Here is a 25,384-nt window from a genome sequence, read left to right on the forward strand (position 1 = left end):
CATCTCCAACATCCCAATAAAACTGCAGAAAGGCACCTGGAGACAGGGAGTGGGCTTCAGGGGTCTTTATTAAATGATGCTTTAGCCTCAGTCTGTCAGAGATTGGGAGGGGGGTGACCCTATCCCCCAGGCTGTCCCAGACTTGCTATCTTGGAGGCAGGAGGCAGGATGTCTGCTCTCCTCTGAGAACAGCCCGGGAAGCTAGGCTAGTGCTGGGGTGAGGGACAGCAGAGCTGAGATCCCCACCCTCAACCCCTGGGGGAGGGGCCAAGGCAATCCTGGCCAGTCACCCACCCACAGCCCCACTCTCGCTGCTCCCTTCACTGTCCTGAGCTATTCATGATCTCTGCTTCCACAGTCACCTCCACATCCCAAGAGCTAGTCCCATGCTCAGCCCCACCAGGCCTTCGGTCCTGGGGAAGGGCGAAGCAGGAAGCCCATCAGGATTTGGGCCCTGACTGGGCAGCTTCAGGAGGCCTCTCCTTTCTCTAGTCAAGGGGGTGGTGGCCTCAGACTGCATCCCCCTCTCCTTACTGGCATCCCACTGTTGCAGCACAGCAACCAAGAGCACAAAGCACGGTGACTGTGGGACTGGTGGGCACAAGAACCCCCCCTGGCGCACAGGCCAGACTGCCCACAGCTGGTGAGGCCTGCTCCCTCCCGGGAAGCTAGGCGGAGGGAGAGCAGAAGTGGGGAACTGGGTGTGCAGCCCCAGCAGCACGGGAGGGATGCAAGCCCGGCCCCCCTGCCAGTGCAGCCAGCTCCAGGCCCCTCTTCTTGAAGAGTCCCCAAAGCTCCAGAGCTGCCCAGGCCCCACAAGGGGAAATGAGAACGGGTGGTCTCTGAGGAGGGCAGGGTCTGCAGAAAACCACCCAGATACCTGGTGCTGCCTCCTCTTCCCCAGGACTGGAGGGCCAAACTCCTAGCCCAACCACCCCCCATCTTAGGTGAGGAAGGGCCTCTTCTGCATCCCTTCCCCTCAGAGGTCCAGGAATCACGCCAGTGAAACTCAGACACCCATGCCTGCCACCCGCCTCTGGGGACAGCAGGAGGGTTGAGGCAGGAAGGCTGACTAGGGGCCCACAGGCCTCTCCTGCTCCAAATACTTTCCTCACTTCCTGACGTCGTCTTGGCAACAGGGGGTGCCCACCCTCCCAGCTGGCTCCTGGGCCCTCCCTCAGCCTGTGTGCAGCTGGGCTTCCTTCCTGAGTGCGTGCGGGAGTCTGTGGTGGGGTGACTACAGGTGGTGGTCCCAGCAGCCAGAGAGGGCAGGAGAGATCTGGAGTCAGCCCCACTGCAGGGCTTGGGAATCAGTCTCAACCAATCTCCTTCCACTGCTTGTAGAAGTCCAGGACATTCTTGATGTCCACACTGGCATGTGCAGCGGCCTGCAGGGCTGCCTGCAAAGGGGAGCAAGAGAGATGGGTGAGCGTCTGACTCCTGAACTATGGGACAAGTCGCTGAGGGGAAGGGGTGATGGAAGAGGAAAAGGGCCACCGCCCGGGAGGTCTGAGGAGGGAGCCTCCTCCGGTACCTTTTCCCCATTCCAGGCCCCTCTCCTCACCCGCTAACCCACCTGCATAGGGCCCGAGAGCACGCTGGGGTTGTCCAGTGGAAGGCCTGTGATGATGGTCACCATGCCACCTGGGTCCTCCTCACCAGCCCCCTGGGCTAGAGTCAGTTGTTTGCAGCTGTCCAGGATCTTATAGAGGGTCCTGGTGGGGAGGAGAGGAAGGTAGGCCAAGCCCCGGCATTAGCACAGCCTAAACCAGGGGTGGGCAAACTTTTTGACTCGAGGGCCATAATGGGTTCTTAAACTGGACCGGAGGGCCGGAACAAAAGCATGGATGGAGTGTTTGTGGGAACTAATATAAATTCAAAGTAAACATCATTACATAAAAGGGTATGGTCTTTTTTTTTTTTTTTAGTTTTATTCTTTCCAACGGGCCCAGACCCGGCCCGGGGGCCGTAGTTTGCCGACGGCTGGCCTAAACCCCAGGATTTCCAGGGCACGGGAAGCTAGGGAGGGGAGGGCACCAGTAGGGAGCAACAGCAACCAGGCAGCCGAGGCAGGAGGAAGCTGGCACTGGAGGGTGTGCCATGGCGAGTGGGCAAAGGCGCACTGAGGACACCAAGCCTGAGCATCTCAAGGCCCCAGGGAATCGGGTGCTGGAGCAATTCCTTCCTCCAAGGGGACTTGCAGGAGGCCCGGGCTGGTCCTGCCACCTGTGCCAGAGCTCCTTGGCCCTGTCCTCTCTCCCAGGGAGTGGCAGAGGAGCGAAGCAGGCAGGCTACCTGAGGTTCTAGGGGGAGAGGCTGAGACTTTACCAGGCATCTGCATCCTGTCTCTTCAGCTTATGTCGCTCAAAGCTCTTCCCCACCTCTTTCTGGCAGCGAATGTACCTGCAAAGAACACAGGAGAGTGGAGGCAGGGGGCACAGGAGCAAGGGCACTGCACACAAAGCAGACCATTGTGGCTCAGGGGCCTAGCTCTACGGAGCAGGGAGGGGGCCCATCTCTCCCATCACAGGTCTGCTGGGAGCCATTTCGAAGTTTCCTGGCCGCTGGCTCGCTTTTCTTCCTGATAACATCAATTGCTCGGTTCCTCCCAGTTGGGGGAGTTGGGAGGGGAGAAATAGCAGATGCTTTTCAAGTCAGGGCTTCTGGAGACAAGGTCCAAACAAGTAGGCTTTGTACAGCTTCCTGGCAGATGTGGGGTGGGGTTTGGGGGGTGTCAGCTAGCAGGGAGGCCAGAAGGAAAGGCCTGTGTGGGCCGAGCACCTACATGCTGCGGTCTGATCGTCACGGCTTCAGTGGGAGGTGGGAAGCCCCAGGCAGCCCCAATGAGCACTGCCACCCTAGCAAACCTGGGCACAGTCCCAACCCTGAGAGCAGGAGAAACGCTTGCAACGGTGCCCACAGCCTGGAGCTGGGGTTTGCTCCCTTCTCCCCGGAGATGCTGATCTCATGTTCGCCCCAGAGGCAAATGGACAGCAGGTCAGTGCTTCCCCCCACAGCTCCTGGCCCCCAATCACTCTCTATTTCAGCACCTAAGACCTTGACTTATTAGGTCTTTGGTTTTCCCTCCCCAGCAGTGAGCAAACTGTGCACAGGGACTGCAAGTGTGTGTTTTATCCACAAGTAACACACACGCATTTGTTGTCTGAGAGACGCATCCGGGCTCAGCACCGGTCCAGCAGGCCTGCACTCACCTGTTTCCTTTTTTAAACTCTGCCTGCAGGGACTGCAAGTGTGTGTTTTATCCACAGTAACACACACGCATTTGTTGTCTGAGACGCATCCGGGCTCAGCACCGGTCCAGCGGGCCTGCACTCACCTGTTTCCTTTTTTAAACTCTGCCTCTAGGTATCGGATCCCATCCCGGGCCCCTGGGTGTTCCTTCTTCAGCAAATCCAGGCCATCAATCACTAGTGGGCAAGGCGGGGGGCGGAGACAAAACAGATGAACTCAGAGTGTGTGACACGGGGCTCTGCAGGCAGTGGCTGAGCTCCTCCAGCACACACTGCGGGAAAAGAAGGGATGGACCGTGGCTCCGACGGCTCCTGAAGTCCTTCAAAAGTATGACCTTCTGCCAGTCATGGACTTGGCAATTTACCAATTGCTTTCACTTAGATATTCTCCTCTGTTTCTCCCAACCATCTTGTGAGTCAGGATTTAAGAGATCATGCCCATTTCACAGATGAAATGACTGAGGTTCAGAGTTGAAAGCACTTGACCAAGGCCACTGTGTATAAACTGGGCTCCAAATAAAGGTCTCTCAATCCCAAGCCCAGAGTTTATTTTAGCCACCTTCTATCTGTCCTCCCACCTCCCCAGTATGCTCACCTGTCCTTGGGATGATGACAATGAAGCGGCCACTGGTGGCCAGCTGGCGGATGATGGGGAGGTGGTGGCAGAGGGCCTGGGTGTCAGGGACGAGGTAGGGTGACATTGCTGACTGGGCCTTGGGCTGCTGTAGGCTCCCTTCCAGCTGAGAGACCTCGAGCTGGTGAGAGAAGGCATAGTGGGTGGAGCTGTGTGGGCTCCGCAGCCTGGCAGGGGGAAAATGGTTCTCAAAGGGGCTCTTATAGGGCTCCTCCTGCTGCCCCAGGGACAGGGGACTCCTTCTACCAATGACCTTGGAGGAAAAGTAGACAGAAACAGGGTTAAAGTAAAGAGAAAGAGAAGAAAAAGAGGCAGAAGTGAAAGCAGCCAGACGGCAAGGCGCTGTGGAGAATGGGCTTCGGGAGGCGATCTGGGAGGCCAGGAAGGGAGTAATCTGGGCAAAGTGGGGGGCCCCAGGGGAGCAGGGGGGCTGCAGCTGGAGGGGTGAGGACCTGCCAACGGGCTGTAGGCAATAACCAGATCAGGAGGAGGAGGAGCACCTGAAGTCGCAGCTGGGCCATGTCTCTCATAAGCCTGTTCCGCCGAGCTTCTTCCTGCGCCTACAAGGGAAACACCGAGTGCTAAGGACCGAGTGCTAAGCCTGGGACGAGGCGCTGAGGCGGCACTCCTTCCCCCAGCGGTCAGACCAAGCAGAGTGCGGGGGTCTGAACAGGCATGGCTCTCCACCGACCCCGCTAAGTGCGAAGAGAAGCACGGGAGAAAAACATCGCTCACTCTGTTCCAACGCCAGGAGGGAGGCCGCAGACAGCGGGCACTCACGGCACAGGACAGCACCTGGCTGTGCCTCAGCGTCTGAGCTCTGCCCTCTGCCTCCTCCCTCCCCGGGGATAACTACTCCCCATGCACCCCATTCCCCTGCCTCTATCACCATCCATTTGCCCAGTTCTTTTTAATACATTTTTCCTGATTTCAGAGAGGAATGGAGAGGGAGAGAAAGATAGAAACATCAATGATGAGTGAGAATCACTGCTTCCACTGGGGATCAAGCCCGAAACCCAGGCATGTGCCCTGACCCGGAATCTTACCATGACATCCTGATTCATAGGTCGACACTCAACCACTGAGCCACACTGGCCAGGCCACTTGCCAATTTCTTTCAAATCCTGTTTCAGCCTCGACCTACCACCCTGAACCACATATCCAACTGCCTACTTGGCAGCCCCATCTACTCCTCAAAACCTGCTCCTCTTTTTAGTATTCCCCAACTTGGTACGTAAACCAAGTCAGAAAGTTGAGGCGGCGGACTTTTCCTTCTCTCAGCCCCAGCAGTTACTGGCTTCCCAGTCCTGTTAACTGTACTTTCTAAAATATCATTCAAGGCCCGACTGGCGTGACTCAGTGGTTGAGCATCAACCTATGAACCAGGTCACAGTTCGGTTCCCGGTACGGGCACATACGCGGGTTGCAGGCTCAATCCCCATTGCGGGGGGTGCAGAAGGCAGCCGATAGATGAGTCTCTCTCATCATTAATGTTTCTAACTCTCTCTCCCTCTCCCTTCCTCTCTGAAATCAATAAAAATGTTTTATATATATATTTATTCATTCAAATCCTTCTGCATCCCTCCATCTCCTACTCTAAGCCAGCACCTCCCACCCTTGACTATTATAACCACCTCCTTACTGGTCTCTGCCTCTAATCCAATCCATTGTTTCTGCCTGTAACCAAGGCATCTTCCAAAAACCAGCTGATATCCCATCATGGATGGCTTTGACTGAAAGTCCTTTGATGGTTTTCCTTTGGCTTCTGGGTGAAGTAAAAATTACTTAATCTGGCCCTAACCGGTTTGGCTCAGTGGACAGAGCGTTGGCCTGCGGACTGAAAGGTCCCAGGTTCGATTCCGGTCAAGGGCATGCACCTTGGTTGTAGGCACATCCCCAGTAGGGAGTGTGCAGGAGACAGCTGATCGATGTTTCTCTCTCATCGATGTTTCTGACTCTCTATCCCTCTCCCTTCCTCTCTGTAAAAAATTAATAAAATATATTTTAAAAAATTACTTAATCTGTATATATTGGGAGTTCGACTGGGAGATCGGAAGTTTGATCGCTCGCTATGACGTGCGCTGACCAGCAGGGGGCGGCGCGGAACAAAGGAAGGCCCCTATCGGCCATAATCACCAGCCAGGCCTAGGGACCCTACCCATGCAAGAATTTCGGGCACCGGCCTCTAGTATGGTATAAAAGATGAGGCTATGGATAGGAACTTACCCTAAAAGTTATGGGGAGCCACTGAAGACTGATGAATAAAGTGGCATCGGCGCAGTGGTGCTTTAAAATATGAGTGCGGCCCTGGCTGGTTTGGCTCAGTGGATAGAGCTGTAGGCCTGCGGACTGAAGGGTCCCAGGTTCGATGCTGGTCAAGGACACATGGCAGCTCGATCCCCAGTAGGGGGCATGCAGGAGACAGCCAATCAATGATTCTCTGTCATCATTGATGTTTCTCTCTCTCTCTCTCTCTCTCTCTCTCTCTCTCTCTCCCCCTTCTTCCCTCCCTCCCTCCCTCACCCTTCCTCTATGAAATCAATAAAAAATATATATTTTTTTTAAAAAGCTGAGCACCCCTCCAGCTTACAATAAGAACAATTTCAGATTATCCAATTCCAGAGCCTTGGCGTGTCCTCATCTATAGAATGAGGATGCAGCACCCACCTCACAGGACTGCTGAGAGGGTTAAACGAGATGTCACATGCAAGCCCAGCTTTGCACACAGAAAGCTCTCGAGAAATGACAGGTGGCATGGCAACATGACAATGACCACACTGCCGCTGCTGCGAGGGAATAAACCCCTTGGGTGCAAGCCTGAGACTCAGGCAGAGCAGGAGGCAGCCCCAGCAGGTAATGTGGCCCATGTCCAGCTTGGTCTTAGTGTCCAACACCACATGAGAGGGGCTCAGATACTCCCTGCCCCCCAGGATGAGTCTTCAAGAACTTCAGGCTAAAGGAAATGCCTGCAAAAACTTGAACATTTTTTGAAGCTGTGCAACTTCCCCATAGTTATTTTTGTAACCCCATGTTTTCCCCTATGGAACAGCAATGAAAGCCTTAACACAAAGGGTTTGTTTTTAGCAAAATGTCCTTGCTTTTAAGACAACAAGGAAGGGAGTTTCTGGGGAGCCTGTACCCCTTCCCAGACAAGCAGACCATCCGCAGGAAGGGTGTGCTCAGAGAGGTAGGTAGGGAAGCCGGGGGCTAAGGAAGGAAGAACATGGGCTTGCCGAGCCCCGTGGCCATGCCTCCCGTGCCAGACACCACTACCCCCCTCAGCTCAGGGAGGACAACACAGCCCAGGGCTGTGCAGGCCCCACTGTGGAACCCAGACTGTTGTTCACAAAAAAAGTCAGCCTTGTTCGGGGCTTGTCAGTGACCAGAATACTGACAAGTCTGACACAGAGCAGACTCTCAATAAATATTTATGGAATGAATTACTAAATGGAAAAGAGGTAACATAGGTCCCGGGTTGGGACTCTGTGGATGGGATCAAGCCTGGGATGGGAGGCTTTCTGCATGGTGTCTGATACCAAGATCCCTCTCTATTCCTGGGCGGGGAACCGTTTTTCTGCGAAGGGCCACTCAGATATTTATGACACCATTCGAGGGGCATACAAAATTATCAACTTAAAAATTAGCCTGCTAGTCCTGCTAAGTTTGGCACAGTGGATAGAGCATCAGCCTGCGGACCAAAGGGTTCCAGGTTCAATTCCAGTCAAGGGCAATTACCTGGTTGCAGGCTCCTCCCCGGCCTGGGCCCTGGTCAGGGCTTGTGCAGGAGGCAACCAATTGATGTGTTTCTCTCACATCGATGTTTCTCTCTGTCTCTCCCTCTCTCTAAAAATCAATGGAAAAATATTCTCGGGTGAGGATTAAAAAAAAAAAAAAATTAGCCAGCTAAGCCAGCTGTAGTTCAGTGGCTGAACTCTCTCTCCCTTCCTCTCTGAAATCAATAAAAAAAAAAATTTTTTTTTAATATTAGCCTGCTCTATTTGGCCAAACATTTAATTAACTCACCCCTACTGCCTTGGCAGGGCCAGACCAAATGATTTTGAGGGTATTATATGGCCTTCGGGCTAGACGTTCCCCACCGCTGCTCTATACCTTTCCATTCCTCAGTCTTCATCCCTCGGAAAGGGAAGGGAAAGGAGCATTTGCTGTGATAATGTGCCAGGTGCCTCACAGGTACTATCATTCCATCTTCACAACAATCCCCTAAAGCTGATCCTACTATTCCCAGTGACTCACTCAATTCACAGACACAGAGGTGACAGAGATGGCCCTCAACCCGCAGGCAGTCTGGATACTGGCCAGGGCCATGCGGCCTCTGCTCAAAGCAACTCTCATTCCTGCCCATCAGCCATCCCGCAGGTCCCTTCCCTCGGCTCGGATTCCCCAGCCCCAGCACCACAGTCCTCAGTCAAGGGCCGCCAGTGTGAGGCTCTTTCTGGTTTCAGTGAGCCCAGTGGGAGCACTGGGGCGGGGCTGACTCACCATGCGGAACTGGGCCTGGGCCTGCTGCAGCAGGCTCTCCTGCTCAGACTGCGCCGTGCTGACGAAGATGCCGACCTCCGAGCTGAACTGCAGGATGCTGCCTTGTAGGCGGGCGACGAAGTGGCCAAAGCTGCGGATGCAGCAGATTCGCACGACCGACTGTGAGGAGACACACACGGGAGCCCAGCCCAGCTGAGCAGGGCTGCTCTCAGGGCTCCCGCCCTCCTGCCTCCCAACTGTGCCAGCCACCTCAGCAACAAGTGCCCCTTGGAAAGGCTCATGGTCTGTGGGGTGGGAAAGAGGAGCACCGAAGCCCAAAGCCTCCAACTGCCAGACGAGGCATGAGCAAGAAGGGCGAGGAGACTCACAGGACCCAAACACCAGGGCTCGGGCTCAGAAGAAAGAGCCGGCACTGGGCTGGGAGTGCGGAGACTGGCTTCTAATGCCACCCTCTCCTCTGAGTTTCAGTTCCTCAGGTGTAAACTGAGGGACTGAACTACATCAACATTTCCAACGTATTTTTTTGTCAGCAGAACCCTTCTTCCCCATCAAACAAAAATCTTATCTGGAACCTTAAAGCATGAAACAGACTAAAGCCAAATTGCTCTGGCTACAGCGGGAGCAACCAAAAGATGTCGGAAGCCTGGGAGGCCTGTCTGCTTGGCTTCCCTCTGCTGCCCCCAGATGGCCCATGTAGTGACACAGATTCAAGGGCAAAAGTCACTGCACTGAGTGGACAGCATAGGCCCTTCCAGCTCTAATTCTCTTGATTGCTTGACGTTCAATTCAGAGAAGGATGGCGCACAGTAGAAAGAGACTGATAAAAGATTTCAAAGCCCTAGAATTCACTTGTTCTGTCCTCTACAAAGGAAAAAAAGATGGGAAAGGGGAGGAAGGCTTGTTCCACAACAGGAGACACCACCAGCCGACCTGTGCAAGGACGATCTGCCAAGAAGGAAAGACACTCAAACAACTCACTGAATAAAGGACTCAGCCTGTAACCCCAAGGACACTCGCCCTGCCTAGATGGGGGCGGGCGGGGGGGTGCTTCCCTGCCCCCTCCAATTCTGAGCCCCTGCTTTGCTGCTGTGTCTGACTAACAACACAGCTTGTGGCCTGAGAAATAATGTCCTCACCTCCTCTAAGGTGCTGAGCAGGGGCCGATCCGTGTCAAAGTTAAAGCGTCTGTGGGCAGCCCGGAGGGGAGGCAGGTTGCGAAGTGCCATGTCCTCTGGAAGCAGCAGGCTAGAGGGGAGGTCAGGCAGTTCACAACCTTCAAGAAGCCCATGGACCTCGGGACACAGGGCTAGGCCTGGGGAAAAGAGGACACATGAGACCACTTGCCCTGTGGGAGCCCTAGGCAGAGGGACATCGCCTTGTTTGGAAATTCCCAGGCTAATGAGATAGGACACACCCCTAGGACAGAATAGGGGGAGAGATGGGGGTAGAGATGGCGGGAGGAAAGGAGAGAGACAAACACATGGGACTGTCAGGCAGAGCTCTAGAAGCCCAGAGCTGGAAGGGCTGGGGGAACAGAGCAGGTGGGGAGAACCAGGAGGCCTCAGGCTAAGGCTCCCTGACCACAGGGCAATTAATTACATTAGGTTGAAAGAGAGAGGAAGGGCTCTGGGGGAAGGAATAACCTTTGGGTGAGTCCAGTGGTAGGAGAAGGTGGAGATTTCCAATTAGAAGGTAGTAGGAGGGAACAAGCCAGACAGATGAACTCTGGAGGTCAAGGTCAGTTCTCAATGACCAAGGCACCAGTGTGGCACCAGCGCCCGGGGCTGGCCTCCAGGCTCCCCTCACTCTGCTCTTGCCCACTCCACTGCCATCCCCAGGGAGCACACTCCCTGGCAGACCAGGCCACCTGCCCACAGTGGGGCAGTGTTGGGGTGAGAAACCAGAGAGGCCAAGGCCACAATGACTGCTATGTGTGAGAGAGGCTTGGCAGTGAATACCATTAACCTCCTTACCCCAAGGGCCAGGTTACCAGGAAGGGGGATGGGCTTCGAGGGGCCAATGAGGGAGAGGGGAAAGGAGAGTAGTGCCAGGGACTCACTTACCAGACTCTTGGAGTTCGCCAGCAGCTGGCAACAGATTCAACAACACAGAGAGGCGGTTCCACAGACTTTGAGAGCTCTGGGGAGAGAAGGCAGAAGAGGCCCTCAGCCAGGGCAGTGTGGGGGATGGCAGGAGCAAGAAAAGCACACCCTTGAGAGGCCTGCGGCCAAGGGGGTCTGTGGGAGACCTGGAAACAGGGAGCCCATGGAGCCTTGCTGAACTTCACCTCCGACGGAAGGTTTCACAGAGAAGGCAGGAGGCCAAGAAGGCCTCTCTGGACCGTGGTGGGGGAGCCAGAGCATTTGAGCACTTCTCCCTGCCCCGCACGAACCCTCACCATGCCCCATGGGACACTGCTTAGGGATGTGACCTCACATCTCCATCTTACCTCACCTCCCTCAATGACAAACAGTGACTAAGTAACGAAGCTGTCATCAGACATAAGCACACACCCAAGGGTGTGCCTGGCCCTGACCACTCTCTCATCTAGGGCAACCTGCAGGGAGAAGGGACCCACACAGGGCAGGTGTGCTCGTACGACAAAGCAACGTTGGATAAAAGCCTCCGGGCACTAGAGGCTCTTGTCAAGACCAAGATTCTGAGCCTGAGAAGAAGGCCGCCATTGCCCCAGCCAGCCCCGAGCCATCAGTCCCTGACACCATCCCAGCTGCACGACTAAGCAATTCCCTAAGCTGCTGCCCTACCCTTGTCTGGAACTCCCACCATTCCCATCGCTTCCATCCCTATTCAGTATGCTCTCCTTTCTTGAGTCTCTGAACACATACTCTCCTCAACATTAATCCTAATGGCAGGCACCACCTCTGGCACTGGAGATACAAAGCAGAGCAAGCAGCTCTCTCACTTTCCCTCCACACAATTTGTATTCCAGAGCACAGTCCTCCAGGCCAAAGGTCAGGCCTAATCCTTCTCCTACAGAAAGTCTAAGAGCCCAGGAGAGAAGGGGTGCTTGGCAACAATTCTTACCAGACCATTGGGTGGGATTCCTAGGCCGCGTCCTGACACCCTCCCCCAACGCCCTGAGACCTGACAAGGCAGTGGAGGGACACACCTGTGCACACACAATGATGAGGTCGGGGTTGGTCCGCAGCCAGTCCAGGAAGACTTTCACAGCAGGAAGCAGGCCTTCAGCCATCAGGACTTGCAGCTTCTCCTGGATGCTGCGCTCATTCCGACAGGAGTGCCCACTGGACTCACTGGCCTCTGACTCAGAGCCCTCCTCAGAGGCTGGGGTGGATGAAAAGAACTGGGATGACTAACAGGTGTGTGACAACAGGCTGTAGCTCTGTGGGGCACCCTGCCTGGACTCTTGAAGAAGAATTTTGATATGGGCCAGTTGCAGGGGCGGGGAAGGTAAAAGAAAAAAAAAGAATTTTGATATGAAAGATAGGGAATTACTTAGACTCCTGCCTCGTTTTTGTAGGCCCATAATTTTTTATTTTTTGTTTTCGAGAGGAAAGGAGAGAGAAACATCGATACAAGAGGGTAACATCGATCAGCTGCCTCCTGCACACCCCCTACCAGGAATCGAGCCCACAACCCAGGCATGTGCCCCCACCGGAAATTGAACAGGCAACCTTTCGGTGCATGGGACAATGCTCAACCAACTGAGCCACATCGGCCGGGCATTAACTGGCTGCTTTTAAAGCATGAGCCTGGTGTCTTTTAAAATGATTCTTTTAGCCTCAGGCTAATTTGTGAGACTGGTCTACAACTATACTCAAAACAATATTTATGAAGTGCCTACTCTGTGCTAGAAGGCAGGGCAGATATAAAGAAGCTATAGGGAGGGAGAAAAGTGGCACAAAATTAAAACAACTACTTGTAACTCCAACTTTGTAGGTTAGAACACTGAGCATGTTTCCTCATTTCTCTTATTCGGTCACTATTTCCTAGTCCCACCCACACACCAGGTCCTGGGTTAGGTACTAGGGATAAAACATACACTCTCTTGCCCTCAGGAGGCTCACAGGCTGGTTGGAGAGATAGACAAATCGATAGATAATTTCACTTGAGGGGGAAAGGGCCAGAAGTGTCCTAAGTGCAGAGGCTAGAAGAACCCACAGAAAGAAAATCTAACCTAACCGTGAAGTCCCAAACCAAGTAACTTTCAAGCTAAAATCTATACAGCAAGTAAAAATTAGCCACGCAACAGGCTAGGACAAGAGAGGAAAAATATGCTACAGACCGAAGGAGCACCATGCACAGCAACCTGGAGGTAAAGCGTTTAGAGGAGGGACAGTAACTATTCCAGCAGGTTGCTGTAAAAGTTAAGTAAGACAATACCTGCAGAAAGTCCAGCCTATTGCTTGGCACAGAGGAGACTCAAGCAGTGCTCACTGCTGCTGACTGGGTGTTCCCTCTGCGGGGAAGACACTCAGAAGATAAGTCTCACTCTAATCCACTGGTTGTTCTAACTTCCAGGAGCCCTGGCGGGACCTGGGAAGGCACCAGGGAAAGAAACGTAGCTGCACTTGTCAGGTGGAGAGGCAAACCCCAAACTCACAGGGCAGCGTGAAGGGAAAAAGGTGTAAAACCAGGAAGGAGGCTGGGAGCTGGGAATGAGGAAGTGAGCAAGAGAAGGGTTCTCAGGAAACAACTCCTGGCTGTGCAGACGACCCAAGGTAAGGCGGCAAAGGTGGGGTGAGAGGTGCGCACACAGACAGCACAGGGGCCTCTCTCAGGTGAATGCCGATGGCACGGAGGTGTAGAAAGAGGCCAACATACCTGGCTCTGAGGGCTTATCCACATCCCCATTGACACAGGGCCTGTGGCTGGCCAAGGTGTGAGGGTCAGCGGTGGGCTGGGGGAGCAGGTTGCTGAAGGTGGGGGCCAGTCGGAAGCAGCGCTTGGTCTGGAACATCTGGGTGGACATGGCTTGTAGATTGCTGGCAATGCTAGCCTCACTGGGGCCCAGAGGGCCATTGAGGGATTCAGGAGCCTCCGACTTAGCCCGAGGGGGTTCCAGGGCTGGGGACCGTGTCCCTTCCTCATCCTCCATGTCTTCCAGGTCTGATCGGGACTCTTGGCTGTTCATTTCCGAGTCTGTCTCAGCATCAAAGGCTGTCTCCCCACCTTCAAGACTCTTGTCGGAGCCACTGTCCGAGCCCTCACTGGCCCGGGCCGAGTCATGGCTTGAGTCAGATTCAAAGCCCTCACTCAGGTCACTATCATCACCAGCTTTGGGCAGGTGGCGGTGGCGGCGGCGCCGGCGGAGGCAAGAGAGGCGGGAGAACTTCCGATTCTTCCGGACCTCGCCCACTTGAGGTGCTATGGGAGGAGGCTCTTCCTCCTTCTCCAAGGGTTCCTTGGACTCTGGTTCATCTGTGGAAAGAGGCTGGTCAGGTGGGGCCTAGGGACAAACTGGAAGCTGAAATCTGGAAGGTACCCTACACACCATCACCCGCCAACCCGGTATTCCCCTTCCTGGATCCGCATGCTCACATTTCCAGTCACATCCTCCCCCAGGCCTGTACCTGTGCCATCACTCTGGAACGCCGGGACGGGATTTTCCCCCTCTTCCAGCTCAGCCTGCAGCCGTATGTTGACATGATTGACGAGGTGAGAGAAGAGGGCCAGGGTAAAGGCAATGGCTGCACTGTACTGCTTGGATCCTAAAGCCAGGAAAGCCAGGCATTAGGGGCCCAGGGCCCTGAGGAGGAGGGGGAACCATCAATTCTAACCCCATATCACCTATTCTCAATCCTTCCAAGGATCAAACTACCTCTCAAAGCTTCTTCTAAGGTAAGAAAATTTCTCAGGTCTCTGCACTATTATCCTGTAATCTAGAAGGTGCCGGCTCACCCGGCGCTTCCTCACGTAAGCGTATCCTCTTGTCCCATCTCATCCTCCCCGGCTTTGATGCCTTCACACAGGCTCCTCCCCAAACCCCAAGCACCTTCACATCCAGCCCTGCCTCTCCTTACCTTCCTTCCAACCTTGTTCAAAATACATCCCCTCTACCAGGAAAGTTTGCAGAATTGACCCTTGTGTCTGCCTGGGTCCTGGCTAGGGGTGCGTGTTTGTGAGAGGGAGTGAGGAGGAGGGGAAAGGGATGCGCTATGCCTTGTTCATTCATCAGCAGGTCCCTTAGGGTAAGGCACCTTGTCCCTTACTCTCCCACAGCCAAGCAGTGACACAGTAGTGAAAGGGCTGCTTGTGGAAGGAAGTTGATAAATAAGAAGCTGCAGAAAAGGGTAGTGAGGATCCCAGAAGCCAATGGAGGAGAAAAGAGGGACCCAAGAAGTTACCTGCTCTCTTCAAGCTATGCACACCCATAAGGCAGATGATGACCATTTGAAAGATTAGAAGGTCCGGGAGGAAAGCGTATCCGCTCTCATACTCCTCCTCATCCTCACTGGCCAGGCTGAGGTTGGGTGAGGAGGGCAGGTAGAAGAGACAGAGGTTGAAGTCCTCCAGGACTGACTGGCAAAGCGCTGTCAGCTCTGAGTCCACGGAGCTATGGAAGGGCAAGAGGAATAAGGGAGGTTAGTGATGGAGGATGGGGCAGGAAAAAAAGAGTTGGGAATATAGGATTCCGAAAAAGACTAAGGAATCCTGCAGGGAAACTTCAGAGCACAACAGGGGACTCAATGTTGAGCTGATCTCTAAAGCAGACAAAATAACAGGGAAGGGCAGGCGCAAAGTGGAAGCGATGTGAGTGGGCTTTCCATTCAGTTGCTCCTTCAACATCCAACAAGAGCCCATTTTGAGCCAGAGGAAGAGCTGCCCAGAGAATGGGCCAAACAGTGAGGGATGCCAAGAAAAGGCTAACCAGCTAGAGAACTTCCACCTGAGAGGCAGAACTCAGCAGCCCACTCCCTCCTCTTCAAGCATCCTCCGTAAAAGCTGTCATGGGTGGGCGCACAGGACAGTTCCTGCTCATGCTCTCCCCCACTCACCTGCTTTTGGGCTGCAGGAGGCTTTGCAGATACATAAAGTTCACCAGCAACCTCTTAATGTCTTTACATCTGAAATGAGAGGAGCCCCGGGTAAAGGGTGAGTGGCTCCAGAGTCCCTGTGGCCCTACTGCACCCAATGCAGAAAGAGCCCCTCCTTCCCACAGGCCTCGCTCACCGCTTCTTGCTGGGAGAGAGTTTCCGAGTCTCACACTTCTTCAGCTGGTGGTACATTTTGGCTGCCTTGTCAAACAGCCTCTTGAGGTTCCCATAGGCCCCCTCAAAGGACACTTCTGATTGGATGCTGAAGGAGACACAGAGGCAAGCTATTGAGTCTTGGCAGGGACACGGGAGGGATGGGGTGGAGTAAGGTGGGGAGGGGTGAAGAGGGAATGTCACTCTGCCAAGGATTTACAATACAATGTTTCTAGTAAATAAAGGCTGCCCCAGCCTCCCCTTCCATATACACTCGGGGTGAAAGCTCTCTCTCCTAATAAAACACGCGCATACACCAACTTTTATTGTAACAGCTGTGTCAGATCCAGGGAAGCTGGTCCCCTATATATCATCACTGTCACCTCAAAACACTGAAGCTCTACAATTCTGAGGTTCCTGTCTGAGGATACTTTGGTAACATTTCATCAACTCTGCCAAATTTATTTCCTTCTTTAAAACAGCAATCCTATATTTTGCATAATATAGTGGACAGCTATTTAGCTGCCCAAGTGCCTACAAATCCAGGTGACTGTATAAAAAGCAGCAGGAGTGTCAAGGGGCCCTGACAGGAGGGCCCCCTCAATCTTAGGATTCCCCTACGTCAGGCGGGAGCTAGAGAAGGGAGGAAGGGAAGAGAGAAAACGAAGCAGGGATGGTATGGCCAAGGAAACAGGGCTGGGGAAAGAGTGGCAAATACTCACCAACGCAGGTAGCAGTACATGGCTTCCACATTATAGTACTTGCTGCCCGCAAGGGTGCCCAGCTGGTTGAAGGGCATTCCTGGGGAGAGAGAAGTCACACAGCCTGTAGCCACAATACTCACCCAAAGCTGCCAGGCCCAACCAAAGTAAGCACTAGAGAACTCTTGGAGGGAAGAGTTGGGCTTGCAGGTGTCTAGGTGATTAGCAGCTTAATCTTATTTCTCCAGGGGATTATTGATTATAGACTCACTTCCTATTAGCCTATTCCTGCCTGGCCGGCCAAGGATATCAGCACTGATGGGTCCCATTCCTTCAGCGGTAGCTGTGACTCTTCCAAGGTTGACAGAACTCCATGGAGCCTTCTCCCCTACCCCACTCAGTTTCTCACCTCTGATGGAGCCTAATCCCTTCTCTTATTTTGTCTCCTGTGGGGGCAGATGAAGTACAGTCTCCGCTTTCTACGCAGACTTCAGGGACAGGAAAGCCCTCTTCTCTCTTCCTCCTTTTCTGCCTCCCTCCTTCTTAGTTCAAGACTTTCCCATTTCTCTTCCCCTTCCACCATCTTCTGAGTGTGCAGTACAAGGGGGAGAATGCATAACCAAGGTGAAGTACAGAGAACTGAGCGAGGTAAGGACCCAGGGGAAAGTGAGTATGGCCTGCCTGCCATCTCAACATTGTCTTCCTCTTGGGAAATGATGCTGGCTGGGAGGCCCAAGCAAGGGTTCACTTACCAATCTGGGGAGCTACTGACAGGGCTTGGTAGTAAAATCTCTCAGCGAGCAGCTCGGTGTCTACGCCAGCTAATTCATTCTGATATCGTGCTGTAGGAGAGAGAGGAGGAAGAGAAACACGATGATTCCATATTTCAGAAAAACCTCCCCTCATCTGGGAGTCCATTTTGAGGAGCTATAATAAGAGCCTGGAAGGAAGACACCTGAGCTAGGAGGCGGGCTGCTCGGATCTCTCTCTCTCTCTTTTTAACTTACTGATTTGAGAGAGAGAGAGAGAGAGAGAGAGAGAGATTGATTTATTGTTCTACCCATTTTATTCACTGGTTGTCTCTTATATGTGCCCTGACTGGAGATCGAACCCACCTTGGCATTTCAGGATAATGCTCTAACCCAGTGGTTGGCAAACTGCGGCTCGAGAGCCACATGCGGCTCTTTGGTCCCTTGAGTGTGGCTCTTCCACAAAATACCGACTTCTGCGCATGGGCCACGAAGTTTCAATCGCACTATACGAGTGCGCCCGCACGTGGTATTTTGTGGAAGAGCCACACTCAAGGGCCAAAGAGGCCCGCCTGTCTCGCGAGTTGCAGTTTGCCGACCACTGCTCTAACCAATTGAGCTATGCCACCAGGGCTCTCTGGCTCAGCCTTTTTTTTTTTTTTTAATTTATATTAGGGAGAGAGAAAGAAAGAAAAGAAAGATCAATGAGAGAGAGAAACATGGATCAGTTGCCTCCCATAAGCACCCTGACAGGGAATCAAACCTGCCACCCTTCAGTGCAAGGGACAATGCTCAACCAACTGAGCTACACCGGCCAGGACTCTCTGGCAATCTTAAATGTGCATGACTAAGGGCAAATTATTCAATTTTCTCCTCCTCACTGGTAAGTTCAAAATGTAAAGACTATTTATTTAGTATGTGTAAAGTAAACAGGCTCTTCTTGTTTATCTCTTGCCAATGAAGGTAAGCTACAGCATATATAATTAATTGGAAAGACCTATGATAACTTGGCTCTGTAATGCAACTGCTCAGTTCTAGAGAGCAGACATTACTACTGATCCTTGGTCTGTCTAATGAGAAACAGCTGATTCTCTCTGTGCACCCTGCCTCTGAGGGTTCCAGGAGTGGGCTTAGGGCAGGAAGAGAAGCCTCAAGTCAACAAAAGATAATGCACCCAACAGCCACACAGAGACTGCCTAATGAGCACCCTTTGTCTATAGGACTAGAGACCCAGGAGCCATAAAGAGTACTTTTCCATTCTGAGAAATATTTGTCAGGCAAGTACGTCCTCCCTGAGGCCTGACTTCAATCCCTCTAAGAGTCCATAGAGATTTTTTTTTAAAAAGGAGACATGTAAAGCTTCCAGACAAACCACTGAAACAGAGTTATCACCCTGACTTTCGCAAAATTCAAAAACATTTTCCTTCTTCCCGTATTCACTGATCCTCTCCAACTCACAGAAGAGCAGTGAAAAGGGAACACTGTAAACAGATGAAAAGGAAAAAGTTATCAGGCCCAAACTATTTCTGCTCTTAGAGCAAGCATGTCAAACTGAAGCAGCTTGAACCTGTCCTGAGCCTAAAGAGAAAATGAAAGGTGCATCTTCTTACACAAATCGCCCAGGTACACTAGACATCGGTGGCATGCCATCTGTGCCCAGTCCATCTCCTTCCCTGAAGCAGACACTGGCTTCTTGCATCCTGAGAGAGAAAGGAGAGAAATTATGAGCCCATTCCTCTTCCCCTACCTATGGGGCGTACCTTTCCTAGGTGGGGAAAGGAACAAGAATCCAGGGTTAGTCTTGGAACACTGTCTCATAGGATGGAGAAGACACTCATCCAGGACATAGGCAGAGACACAGGTTTGCAGGGAGGACTCATTCACGGGACAGGAAGAAACGGAAGAGAAGGGCTAGGGTCCTCAATTTAGGATAGCTCCCTGGGGGAAGGTCACATGAAAGGTCATCATAGGAAGGCTTCTTTCAAAAGGAAGAAGAGGTGAGGCTCAAGTGTCCGGACAGTTGTGGGTGCCCTGGGTGGAAGATCCCCACATAAAGGCAAAAGTTTGGGTAAAGAAGGGAAACTTGCCCAAGAGGAAAGGAATGTGATGAGACCAAGGTAAATGCTCCTGGCTTCTGCCTGGGAGAGGAGGCCCACAGAGGACACGGCAGCAGATGGCAGTCTAGCCCTGAAGGAGACAAGGTGCGCTGGCCTTGCCTGAGGATGGTGGTGGCCGGCTCTCACCGCCTGTAACTTCAGTTCAGAAAGCCTGACTTGTTGAGAGGCAGCTTCTCCTGTGCTGGGCATTGGTGTAAGTGTCTTACAATACGAATTTAGCTGAGTTCACAGTGGCCCCATGAGGTGGTAGCTGAGGAAATCAGTCACACAGTGGGTAAGTGGCAGAGCCAAGATTCAAAGGGCAGGCTGGCTCCAGAGCATCCTCTTGGCTACTCCACCTGCAACCACTCTCTTGGGTGTGCAGCTCCCCATTCTGAAAAGCTCTTCCTATGTTTTCTACAGAGACACCTCTTAGTTAGCTGAATGGGGAAAACATCAATAAAAAGGAAAACTAAAGTGGATTGGGGAACCAACTGTTTGAAGTAAGGGCTCGTCGTCTTTTTTAGGCTATGAACCCTCTAGCCATCTCGTTTAAAACCTATGCATGCTGTCTCAGAGGAATGTTGTTTTGTTTTTAAATGATAGTTTTAAATGCACAAAATACAATGCTATGCTGTGCTTCTGACCAAAAAATGCTTCCGTGTGGCAGCACACACACAACCTTCACCTCTGACACACCATGCCTATGACCTGTGAGGGCAGGGGCATAGGGCTGGGGGAGAGAAGGGAGTATAAAGAACAAAGGGAGTTGGAGAAAGAGGGAAGGAGCACTAAAGGGTGGCCAAATTGAAGAGAAAATTACCAACTAGAAAAGAAGGTATAAACTACAGCTGCCAGTGCCTGAGACGGCTGAAAAGAGATTTGCATTATGTTGAAAGAATGTCCATAATATCCCCAACATTTCTAAAATTTTCAATACTTTCAAACACTGGGAAACAACCTCTGAAGTTCAAAGAAACAGTGCCAGCCAAATTCAACGGGGAGAAGAAAACAAATTCTATTAATACCATCTTCCAGTGCCAGGCCTACTCTAGATCATTCCATCCCTCCTCCTCCTCCTCACTCCGCATCAGCCCACAATCCCAGACCAACAGAGGTCTCTGTCTTTCTTAACATCTTCACCCTAACCCATATGCTTGCTTGGATAAATTCAAACTTCATGAACCATTTGTAGGTCTTGCCAGAATGCTTTCTGCCTGGCTGGGTCACAGGTGACAGGAACCCTGAGGGATAAGACAGAGATAGAGGCATATGAACTTGTTCCTCAAGTCCACCTTCGACTTCACTAACCTATGAGGGGGTCGGTGACATGGGTCCAGTCGATGCAGCATTGCAGTTCAAGCTGATAGTGGGACTGGATATAGAGAAGAAGATGCTGGTAGAAGCCAATGCCAGCCACCAGGTGTGTCCTGTAGGCACATTCCAAGGTGCTCCGGCTGTGGATATGCTAGGGAGTTGGAAAGGGAGGGGGGTGGCTAAGCAACAAGCTCAGAGTACTGCTCCCCCCTTCATAAGCTTTCCATCTCACGGAGGAAATAAACTGCTCTTCTTGGCTCTGGAACTTTATCCACATCTCCTCTCAACCACGAATCACCCCACCCCCTCAGGTCTGGGATCAGGCTCCCTCCTTCCCTCCTAATTCTATCTAACGCCCTTCCTCCTTTCTGACATCTCTTCCTTGGCTCCCCCATCTCCAACCATGCTCCGGCCCACATTCCTAGCTGTCTCTTCCTTCCTTAGCTTCTCCTCTGTAGACACATTTCTTCCCAAGACCTAGATCTCCCCTTACCTTTTTGTTAGTCTTGATAAGCTGGATAACTTCATAGTATACCTTTCTCCATAGCAGCTCCTCAGCCTTCCTCCCATAGTCCACTGGGTGCAGGAACATAAGCTTGACGCAGAGCTCACGCAGCCTGGAAGGGTGCAGAGGAGCATGAGAGAGACTGCCCACTCCTTGGTGAAGGACACAAGAACCGAGGGCAAGGAAGCATTTGTCAACACCCTACCCACAAATCTCTGGGCCCCCCCAATCGACATCCAGGCTCAGTCAGTATGACCCAGGACAAGAGTAATGCTAGAAGGCAGTAGGAACCCCAAAAGACACACGGGAGCAGTAAGAATTTGAATAAACTTCATTTTCTTCCCCTGCACACTTCTCTCCTTTCTTCTCTGCCTATTTGTCCCCTCGTTTTCCTTTCACTGTGAGTATGGTATGGCCCATTCCCCCAACTCAAATGCCACTCTCTGGCACCAGTCTATTAGATGCAGAAGCTGAAAACAGTGAGGGATCCCCGTCTCCTCCCTTAGGAGGGCCAGAGACTTCACAGCCCATTACTGTGCCATGAGGACAGTAGGTAAGAACATGCGTCTATGTGTGACAGGGTTTTAGACGAAGAGAGAGAGAGAACCTCTCTCCAGCTTACTTGTTCCGCAGGCTAATGTTCTCTGGTTTGAACACTTCTTGATAAGCGGTTTTGTTGCAAAGGATGAGGTCCAGTCGATGCACAGCCTCCACGACAGCCCTGCAAGGGAATACAGGCAAACAGCCCCTCAGCCATGTGTATGGTCCCCCTAGGATGCTGGGCAGTGACCCTAAAGGACAAGCTAAAGAATTAGGGGGCAGAAATGAGAATGTTGCAGGTTGCGCTTGGTACAAAACAAAATGAAGTCTCCATCTAGATAGAGCTGCACCCCCGGGGGACAGCTGGCAATGACAGAGACATTTCTGATGGTCACAACTGGGGGTATGGAGATGAGCTGCCACTATCATTTCGTGGGTGTTGCTAGACACCTCATAATACACAGGACAGTCCCCCATAATAACTATCCCGCCCAAATGTCAAGTGTCAAGGAAGAGAAACCCTGTGATAGGGAAGGTAGACTCTTCCAATGGAAAGAGCATAGGCTGTGATCCCAGGCAGAAAATACAGGGTTTGAACCCTGGCTGTGCCTTACTAACTCTGTAACTTTGGGCGGCAAATTACCTGACCTCTTTAAGCCTTAGTTACCACATCCATAAAAATAGAGAAAATAATAGCAGCTACCTAGAGTACTATTGTGAGAATTAAATAAAATAATTTATATACAGCGCTGGTACATGGTGGGCACCCAATAAATAATGGTGGAATTAATAAATTCTTATTATGCAAGGGCTTACTATCTCTGACAGAAAGGAAAGGCATTCCTAATATAAAATTCTGCCTTGGCATAGTGGGGAATGGGAAAGTAAGGTGGGGAATCCTGAGCTGCCTTATCTTAAGGAATCCTGGATTCTGCTGAAGGAATTGTTTAACACAGAGTCTAGGTTATGGAACCAGACTGCCTGGGCTCAAATCCTGGTTCTAACTGTTACCAGCTGTGGTCTTGGGGAAAATACCTAACTTCCTTTATGTCTCAGTTCTCCCATCTATACATTGGGAATAACATGACCACCTATTTTGTGAGGATTAAATTAGTTAATATAAGAAGCACTCGTAACAGTGTCTCACACATAGTTAAGTGTTCAGTAAGGATAAATCCCCATCCTTCTTGTTGTAAAGCTGAGGAGACCCCAGGCACTAACAGAAAGGCCAAGGAAACGCTCTGGATGGCTAGGTGTCATCTCTGGATGAGTAAAACCCAGAGGATGACCGGCAGCAGCTGTAAGAACAAATGAATCAGGCATAGCTCTGGACACAAAAGCAACTAAAACCGAAGAGTGATGATGCCTAAAACAATCCAAGATTGTTTCCGAAAACTAAACCCTGTGCTCCTGGGTGGGGAAAGGGGGCCACAGCAGGTGAGCACCTGTGGTGGCTCAGGTGGTACAGCACTAAAAGCTGCCCTTTCCAGGGCAAAGTGAGCACCAGAACCCGGATGAGTGGGTGGGATGGTAGTCAAGGCCTTCTCCCAGGCAACCTTGAGAGCTCAGCATTTCTCCAAACACCTTCCGGGCTGCCTAGAGGTGGGAGCCAAGCCCTCAGCCAGCCTGGCCCTGGATGCCAGCCTGGCCCTGGATGCCAGGGCAGCATCGTGCAGCCGTCAGTGACTTACTCTATACCAGCTTAGCCCTCGGGGCAGGGGCAGATGTAAGGAGTGCGTACACGTGTGTGTATTTTTATGGACAGGCTCCAGAGCTCTCCGTAGATTCTCAATCAAAAAAAAAATTGCTAACAACCACTACTCTAAGTTCTAACTGCAAATTCTTAAACCTGAGAGGACTCAGGACTTTCTTCTCCATTCCCCATCAGACCATAAACTCCTCCACAAAAACTGTCCTGTGCCTCATTCTCTACTATAATCCCAGGCCAAGCACAGTGTTAAAAAAATAAAAATATTTTTTTAGAAGTTAATTGGCCTAATTAATTAATTGGTGCTTATATCCCTTCCAGCATCCCTACTCCAGTTGCCTTTTCTTCTGAAGGGCTTAAAACATTTCAGAATTTCATTTCTGTAAACAGTTACACTATGGGAATGACCCAAATTTACGAAAGCTCAGAGTGAGATAGGCCAACGATACACTTATGTTGGGCAGAGAAATCAGATCTCCCCTCTTCCAGTTCCTTCCGCCAATCACCACTGCTGTAATAAAGAACAAAAACAGAGACCTGCTGCCTCCCAGTTCCACCCCATCAGAGCCAACAGCACACAATTACAAGCAGAGATACACCCAGGTGCCAGCCATGTGAGCCACACGCGCAAGCACCATGTGAGCCACACGCGCAAGCACATCGGCTTAACTCAGTCAGGTAGTGACTTGAGAAAGAACTCCATCTGAGAATGACAAAAGGATGACCAGAGCCATTACCAAAAGCAGAAGGCAAGGAAGCCTGCAGCCACTGCCCAGGCTGTCTGACAGGCAGCACTGACAGCAGCACCACAAGGCACAGGTGCCCCCTCCCCCCCCCACCAGCCAGCTCCTCGCCCAGGATGCTGGGGCGGCCGCAGTGGGAGCCCGGGCACTGAGGCATTGGGTCACTTTTCTATTCTGGGAGCAGCCTCTACTCCCCCGTCTTCTGATGCATAAAGCCAGGGCGGGCAGTGTGCCTACTCACAGGAGGAAAAGGCAACACGCTCTCGACTCTTTGGCTGTCAAGAGGGGGCCAAGGGCTCGGAGGGCAGTCTTCTCATGCGAACAGTTCCGTTCAGTAGAGCCTGAGCCCAATGAAAGCGGCCCTCCCTACCAGAAAGCAGAGAACTCAACCTGATCTCTATGTTCGTTCTCTTCCGATCCGGTTCGACAGCCCATGCTCCAGCTGCCCCCCACACAAAAAAATCCTTGACCCGGGTGGGAAGAGCTCCTGACGGCCTGTTCCCAACAGAGGGCTGAAGGCGCTGGGCGCGAGTGGCTGCCTGGCCATGAGGCTGGAGGAAGGCAGGAACCAGGAGTCCCCAGGTGCCCTGAAACGGGCTCCCATGACCAAGAACGCTCTGGACTCCAAGTCCTTTACGGCCCTTCCAGGCCAACACACCGTCTTCGGGCCTTTCTTTTCGTTCAGATTCCCAAAGACTAGAGCCATGAGAGGCTGCAGGATGGGTCAAGTCCAAACCTTCCCTTTTAAGGGTGAGGAAGCGCGGGCCCAAGGTCACAGTGCGAGGCGGCCAGGCAGGCACCTGAACCGGGCTCTCGGTCTCAGCTCAGGGCTCTTCCCAGGAAGCCCTACCTACGGAGTTCTTAGCGCCATTCTCCGCCGGGTTTCCCTCCAGCGCTGACTCCACCCTTCACCTTCCCAACCCCTCAATTCCCACCTTCTTAGCCCAAATCCGCAAGGCTCGGAGCCCGCCCCGGGCTCACCGCGCCCCGCGTAGGGGATTCCTCCACGTGCTTCCATCCAAACCTCCCACCCACCCAATTCCCGCTTCCAGCTCCATCCCGGGCTACGGGGCCCCGCCCCCGCCCCCAGCTCCCTCCAAAACTGCACCCTCCTCTACCGCCCGCACCCCAGCCGCGCACCCGGGGTCCTCCCGCCCGGAGGCCCCACCCCTCGCTGTCCCCTACTTCCCTCCGCAGGTGCACGCACGCCCCGGCCCCTCTCACCGGTAAAGCCGCTTAGTGTGAAGGACTTTTGCTTCGGGTTCGCTGCTCTCCCCTGCGGCGGGGCCTTGGCTCATGGTGCCCGGATCCGGAGATGGTTCCCGGTCACAGGCTCCCGCCGCCCACCGCTACAGCCACAACTGCAGTCTCCGACCGTAGCCGCCACCACGGCCGGCCCTGCTCGGCCGCCATCGCTGTAAGGCGGCTGCCCGCGACAGCTCCTCCTCCGCCGCCTGGCAAATCTCGC

The 25,384-nt window shown here is 52.6% G+C and overlaps 1 protein-coding gene across 2 annotated transcripts; it reads right to left on the reverse strand.

Annotated features, from left to right (window-relative positions):
• Nucleotides 1-50: 50 nt before the first annotated feature.
• Nucleotides 51-25,384, reverse strand: SMG5 (SMG5 nonsense mediated mRNA decay factor). Of its 2 annotated transcripts, none has more exons than XM_014540837.1 (22): nt 25,141-25,384; nt 21,548-21,646; nt 20,956-21,037; nt 20,415-20,571; nt 18,618-18,707; nt 17,011-17,100; nt 16,280-16,358; nt 15,541-15,666; nt 15,366-15,434; nt 14,715-14,923; nt 13,941-14,078; nt 13,192-13,788; nt 11,516-11,691; nt 10,449-10,524; nt 9,522-9,697; nt 8,386-8,544; nt 4,386-4,445; nt 3,847-4,006; nt 3,338-3,428; nt 2,329-2,403; nt 1,577-1,715; nt 51-1,400 (listed from the first exon to the last, which is right to left on the reverse strand). In XM_014540837.1, exons 1-22 carry the CDS (start codon nt 25,212-25,214, stop codon nt 1,317-1,319), a joined length of 3,006 nt encoding a protein of 1,001 aa, XP_014396323.1. In that variant the 5' UTR covers nt 25,215-25,384; the 3' UTR covers nt 51-1,316. The 2 variants fall into 2 exon arrangements, with proteins under 2 accessions (XP_014396323.1, XP_005867642.1); XM_005867580.2 differs by having other exon boundaries at nt 20,914-21,037.

Source organism: Myotis brandtii, unplaced genomic scaffold (assembly GCF_000412655.1).
Source record: "Myotis brandtii unplaced genomic scaffold, ASM41265v1 scaffold250, whole genome shotgun sequence".
Classification (NCBI taxonomy): Eukaryota; Metazoa; Chordata; class Mammalia; order Chiroptera; family Vespertilionidae; genus Myotis; species Myotis brandtii.